This window comes from Nilaparvata lugens, unplaced genomic scaffold, assembly GCF_014356525.2.
Source record: "Nilaparvata lugens isolate BPH unplaced genomic scaffold, ASM1435652v1 scaffold6098, whole genome shotgun sequence".
In the NCBI taxonomy this organism is placed as follows: domain Eukaryota; kingdom Metazoa; phylum Arthropoda; class Insecta; order Hemiptera; family Delphacidae; genus Nilaparvata; species Nilaparvata lugens.
In genome coordinates, this window is record NW_024091863.1 from 4984 (window position 1) to 11976 (window position 6993).

Consider the following 6993-nt stretch of genomic DNA (forward strand, 5'->3'; position numbering starts at 1 on the left):
TTTGTTTTTATTTACCGTACCATAAAATTTTTGAAAAATGGGTACTTAAATTTTTATTTCTTTCTATTAGCCTAAATATGTTGTTAATTATTACTATACGGTATCTTCTACACTGTTAAAGAACGATCTGGTATCGTTGCAGAGCTAGAAGAGGATAGCGCTATCTGCATGTCTACATACATTGTTTTGTCATCACAGGAAAAGGCTTCCATCATAATTTTTTTGATACATACAATTGAAAATTCATTATTAATTCATTTTCTTGGCGAATAGAATATTATTGATCATTATTTATAACATGAAAGAACAGTTGATATTACATCAGATAGGATAAACCGGTATTAGCTACACTCTATAGAAGGTAAAGAATTGACAATGCTGTTTTCCTATCTTTTCTTTCTGCCATTATTAGGTGGATCTCTATAGGATTCAATATGAGTACACAATAAACATCCAAGCACTTCATTGATTCTTGTGCTCTATTAAACCGGTTTCTTCCCGTTTTTGAAGGTGGATCCTGAGCCATCAAAGTTCTCTGATGAAGGGCCAGTAGAGGTATCAGACATCAAATACATCATTGATACAGAAGACAGGCTTGGCGAGCTGAAACTTCTCGAAGCAGAACAGGTAACATCATATGCATCCAAGTATTTATCCAAGACTGGGGACGCGACAGTCGAGGCCTGCAACCGTCGAGGACTGCGACATTTGAGGACTGATTTTCAGTCCTCTACGGTCGCAGTCTTCAACTGTCGGGGCTGTACAAAAATTAAAGATTCCTCAACGGTATTTGTCAAAATTCATTGATTGTATAATCAATAAGATCTTTTGTATCTTCATCACCATAAGACAGTATTAACCAATAAAAACATCAATGCAAAATTTTCCTCTATTTTTCAAAATCTTGCGAATCAGTGATGGATAGTATCCAGTTCACTTCAATAGATAAGAATTCAGTATGCTCCAAAGAAAAGCTGCAAACACTTTTCGATACGTCTTTTCACTCTCTATTAATAATAATTTTGAAAATTATGTTTGCATTAAAACATGTAAAACTGAAGAACAAGGAGAGTTTTTTCTAATCTTATTATCTTGTCTTCCATAGAACGCACTGAAATGTGAATTTCCTCCATTTCTTAAACATGGATTTGTAATCTATAATGTACTGAGAATTTGACATCCAAGTTCGATACTTTACAAAAAAATCTGGTGTGGTACACTCACACAACTTTCCTTGCTCATCGAACTGTAAGCCTCATTCTTAGACGAGAATAATTTAGGGGAATAACATAATGACGATTGGCGGCAAAATATTTGCAACTACGATCAGACTACTTTATATGTGTATAAAAAATCGGTCAAGTCATTTTTGAGAAAATCGTGAAAAACATGGTTTTTTAGTAATTATCTGCCATTTTTCTCAAGAATATTACGAAGCTCCTGCAATTTTCCCAAAAATGAGACTCATGTCAGTTGATAGGGCTTATGAATAGCTATCTATGGTATAAATTTGAAGAAAATCATTGAAGCCGTTTTTGAGAAAACCGTGAAAAACCTGGTTTTTACTTTCCTTGCCCTATTACCATAGGTAAGGAAAGTATTGCTTTCCAAAAAAAATTAAGGTACCCTAATTACATGTTTTCTATACGTTTCAAGGTCCCCTGAGTCCAAAAACATGATTTTTGGGTGTTGGTCTGTGTGTGTGTATGTGTGTGTGTGTGTGTGTGTGTGCGAGTATGTGTGTGTGTGTGTGTGTGTGTGTGTATGTCTGTGAACACGATAACTCCATTCCTAATTAACCGATTGACTTGAAATTTTAAACTTAAGGTCCTTATACCATGAGGATTCGACAATAAGAAATTCAATAAAATTCAATTCAAGATGGCGGAAAAAATGGCGGATAATTACTAAAAAACCATGTTTTTCACATTTTTCTCGAAAACGGCTCTAACGATTTTCTTCAAATTTATACCATGGATAGCTATTTATAAGCCCTATCAACTGACATGAGTCTCATCTCTGGGAAAATTTCAGGAGCTCCGTAATATTCTTGAGAAAAATGGCGGATAATGACTAAAAATACATGTTTTTCACGGTTTTCTCGAAAACGGCTCTAATGATTTCCTTCAAATTCATACCATGGATAGCTATTTATAAGCCCTATCAACTGGAATGAGTCTCATTTCTGGGAAAATTCCATGAGCTCCGTAATATTCTTGAGAAAAATGGCGGATAATGACTAAAAAACCATGTTTTTCACGGTTTTCTCGAAAACGGCTTCAACGATTTTCTTCAAATTTATACCATGGATAGCTATTCATAAGCTCTATCAATTTACATGAGTTTTTTCTGGGAAAATTGCAGGAGCTCCGTAATATTCTTGAGAAAAATGGCGGATAATTACTAAAAAACCATGTTTTTCACGATTTTCTCAAAAATAACTTGACCGATTTTTTTCAAATTCATACTCTGTATAGTTATTTATCAGCTCTATCAACTGGCATGAGTCTCCTTTCTGGGAAACCAATGGGGGGTCCACCCCATCCTTGGGAAATTGACTTAGTAACCTCCTTCTCGTGCATGAGGTAGGTAGGTAGCGCAGTTCATAAAAAGAACACATAGTCGAGATATTTCATCTGTAGAACAGCTGTTTTGACGACTTTAAAAAAATGACGACTGAAAAAATCATCGAATTTCACAATTCACAGAAAGAAAAAGTACTCTGAAAACAATTATATATACACATATACAGAAGTCTGATCGTAGTTTCAAATATGAGCAAGGAAAGTTGTGTGAGTGCAAAGTTAGTAGACAGAAGGTTGGTCACTCATCTATAGTATTTTAGTTGAAATGCAATTGGAGTGGGGGAACTGCAGCCGTCACGTAGGCTGTAGTACAGAGTAGGCAAAATATCGCATTCTTGAAAATCATAGGGTGACGTATAGTCAAATTATATAACACAAACATTTTCTGACATGGAAGCTTTCTGTTTCTGCCTTACAATAATTATCAAAACATTTAAATAATACAAGCATTTCGCCATATAAAAGCAAAAACCCCACCTCCTAACTTTCCTTTTCAAACCCTCAAGGTTTCTTCATCTTCTAGGTCGTGTTTATATTTTGTAGTTTGGCTATACATCAACTTGTGAATTTCGGGGATGAGATATTTTGATTCTCGTAGAACATGTGCTCAATACCAGCATGTGTTCAGTGCATTTATATGAACGAAATTTATCGGATTTATCGGGATCGGTTTATCGGTTTATTGCAATGCATTAATTTTTCAATATTTTTCATGCGCTAATCTGAAATTATGATAACTATTATAAAAGCGTTGTCTACTAACGCTTTTCCAGCTTATTAACTTTTTCGTGTCACGTTTTCAGATTCTTGAAAAACTTTCAACTTCATTTTATTCATACAAGTTGAGTGAACTTGGAATATTTAACAACATCATTAGAATCGGTGATTCATTCGCTTTAAGTATGGAGAATTTTCAAGTTCTAGGTCAATCTTGAGGGCAATAAACGACGATTTATTTGAAGATACAGTGAATAAACTGTATGCTCAGTGTGGTTACTCCATCACATTTTACTACACGTGACGTCACGCTGGCGTTCCCCCCTCCACTTCGATTACAGTATAACGTGTATACAGTATAAATTTTTTGATAGAATTGAAAATTCTTTATCAAAACATTAAAAAATTAATTTCTTGACGAATATAATATTATTGATTATTATCTATAACAAGAAATAACCGTTGATATTACATCAGATAGGCTAAACCGGTATCAGCTATCCTCTATAGAAGGTAAAGAATTTTGGCAACTCTGTTCTCCTATCTTTCTGCAATTATAAGTTGGACCTCACTATAAAATTCAATAAGATATAAATACAAATATAAATCCACATACCCTTTTTAAAATAGTTCACTCACAACATGTTTCGGCTATATGATGCCATTATCAAGACTTGATACCGACATGCCATGGACATGGTGGGAGTAAACAATTTCAAAAAGGGTAGTCGGATTTCAATTTTTATTTATATTCAATAGTAGCCCTAACGGAAAAAATTACGATTCAATAAGTGTACACAATATAAATGCAAGTACTTATTCATGTGCTCTATTAAACCGGGTTTCTTCATTTTTTTTAAGGTGGAACCTGAGCCATCAAGGGTCTCTGATGAAGAGCCAGTCAATGAAGGGCCAGCAGAGATATCAGACATCAAAGACATGACGGATTCAGTCGACAGCATGTACAGGCATAGCGAGCTGAAACTTCTCGAAGAAGAACAGGTAACTTATTTTGCATCCAAGTATTTATTCACTAGCAGAAAACCCCAGCTCCACAAGGGTGTAATTTGAAACATGACAAACTGGAAACTTGATGTAATGAAATCTTGAAGAATTGAAAATAGGCCTACAACCATACTCGGTTAATTAAAAATCTGAATGTGAAATTTCAAGTTAATCAGCTTAGTAGTTGAGACGTGATGATGCGTCAAACATAATTTTCCTATCTTATACGTGTATAAACCAGCTCTTTACTTTCAAAATACAATTTCAATGGATGGTTATAGTCCATTTTAAATTCTTCAAGATTTCAGTAGGTCAAGTTTTCAGCTTTTTAAGTTTTATTGCAGAGCACCACGGGTTACCTGCAAGTTTTTTCATAAAAACAGAAACGTATCTTGTCTCATATCACAGTTTATCTGTTATCATCAAATAATAAATGATCTTGTCTGTATAATTTGTGGGTGTATTATCTATTGTAACTATAATGTATAATATATTTGCAGGTATCAGCCACCCCTGTAAAAGTGGAGCAATCAATCTCAAACGAAGCAGTCAACTTGATGGAAAATGAATGCAAAGACAAGGAACGACCATCTAACAAAGGTTGGTTGATCTATGGCAAACATTCCGCTCTTCAATTGAATTACAAACTATAGTGAGGTCCACGTTATAATGGGAGTGAAGAAAGATAGGAGAACAGTGATGCCGATTCTCTGCCTTGCCACTGCCTTAGCTGATGATACCGGTATATCAGATGTAATATCAACTGTTCATTCTTGTTGAGAATAATCGATTATATTTATATCGTCTAGAGATATATTTTTCAATGATTGAATAATAAATTTTCATAGTTGAGATGATAAATTTTGTTAATTAATTATATTTCTGAAGTTTTGAAAACGATCTGTAAAATTTGCGATCTAGAAAATGATAGCCTTATCTGATTTGTCAAACAATAGACAAGGATAGCAACACCAATTTTAATCAAATACTGCCATTATAATGTGGACCTGACTATAGTACATTTTTACAGCAAGTTATAAAAGTATAGAAGCTTGCAATATCATTGATCATACTCCTATAAGTTTTATTTGAGAATACTTTCCACCTCACCATAAACAGCTTTTAGACCCGGACTCTAGAACACTTGAATCTTGAATCCAATGCAACATTTTAAATCTATATGGAATCCATAGCTTTGATGGTTCATTAGATTCAATACAAGTAGTTTAATAGGTGTTTTTGAATCTGGCTCTAATTCAATATAACTTACTTCTTATAAAATGAAAAGAAAAGGATCTCTATTTGCTGGAAACATTTGCTCAGTCTTAGTACCGTAGTGATGTCAGTTAAGATCTAAATGTCTCAATTTAATCATAAGAAAAAAGATTGCATAAGAAGATATCCCAAGGTATAGAACGTTTATGTTCCAAATTTCATTGTTTATTCTCTATCGGTTGATACAATAAGTACATCATCAAAATGATAGGGAGAGTAAAAAATAATGTAGCCTTGTGCTACTCCTCTCCCAAATTTAGATAGGGTTACACATAGTTCGAAATAGGTTGTCTTGTAGTTGTTCACTTCACAAAACAGTCCTAAATTTTATTATTTTCACAAAATAAATTATATTCAAGCCGATAGTCCCAGTAGTTCTTTTTCTTGACGCTATGTGATGCTGTTAGAGTCTCTCATAATGTGCCGTTCATATACACTCTCACTCGTTCAAGACAGTAATATTGACAAAAATCGGCTTGAAATAACAGTGAAATTTGGGACACAAACAGTCTATACCAAACAGTCTATCCTCCGATGCTATCATCTCTCATCAATATAATTTTGTACACTTTTTATGTGAAATGTGCTCTCTCTCTAATAATTTGCAGTGTCAAGTAGTATGAGTTTCGTTAATGTTTCAGAGTTAACTCTACCCACTGCCTATGTCAAACTGTATCGCATTGGAGTGCTGGATAGAATTGCCAGAACCCTTCACCAAAAGCAGCACTCTGATGACGATTATGATTATGTTGATGATGATTATGTAAGTGTTTTTCCAAATAATTTTGGTATATTGTAATGTTCCCTTATATTGGGAGGAATCAATCTGGCTGAGCCAGACTGGCTGGGTTATTTTGGAAACCAAAAATCTACCATGAAGAATGAGTAATCGAAAGTGGGTACTGAACATTGAATCACAAAATTTAAGAATAAATCATTGAACAGATAATTCAGAAACTATGTTTTAGAATCAATTTATTCCATACAATCTCTCATAGTTTGATTCTCCAGTCAATCAATGAAATACAACAACAATGCTAGAAGAGGATAGTGCTATCTGCTTTGTCGAATGATAGACAAGGATAGTAAGATCAATGCTAATCAAATACTGCTATCATAACGAGGACTTCACTATAGATATTTGCAACTCTATATTTATTATCAATCATCCTTAGTTGAATTTGGCACAAAATCTCATTGCAATATTAATGTGGGAATTATATACATTATGTATACTTTTAATGTATAATACAATTACAAAAATTATATCACAACAATATTATAGATGTAATATTCAGTTAAGTGAAATCATTGTGCTGAATTACCCCCAGAACTCTCAATACAATTTTCAATGAGAACCATATTGGCAACAGCTCAGGAATATGCGAAAATTTTCGACTTCCAATGATAT

At 33.8% G+C, this 6993-nt stretch overlaps 1 protein-coding gene across 1 annotated transcript; it reads left to right on the top strand.

Annotated features, from left to right (window-relative positions):
- Positions 1-211: 211 nt before the first annotated feature.
- Positions 212-6345, top strand: LOC111053925 (oocyte zinc finger protein XlCOF19; the record flags this gene model as incomplete). The annotated part of the gene is given in 4 exon segments (XM_039445067.1): positions 212-627; positions 4164-4304; positions 4808-4907; positions 6224-6345. Coding segments are annotated over 3 exon segments (285 nt in total), but the record flags the coding sequence as incomplete, so codon positions are not given.
- Between the last annotated feature and the right edge of the window lie 648 nt (positions 6346-6993).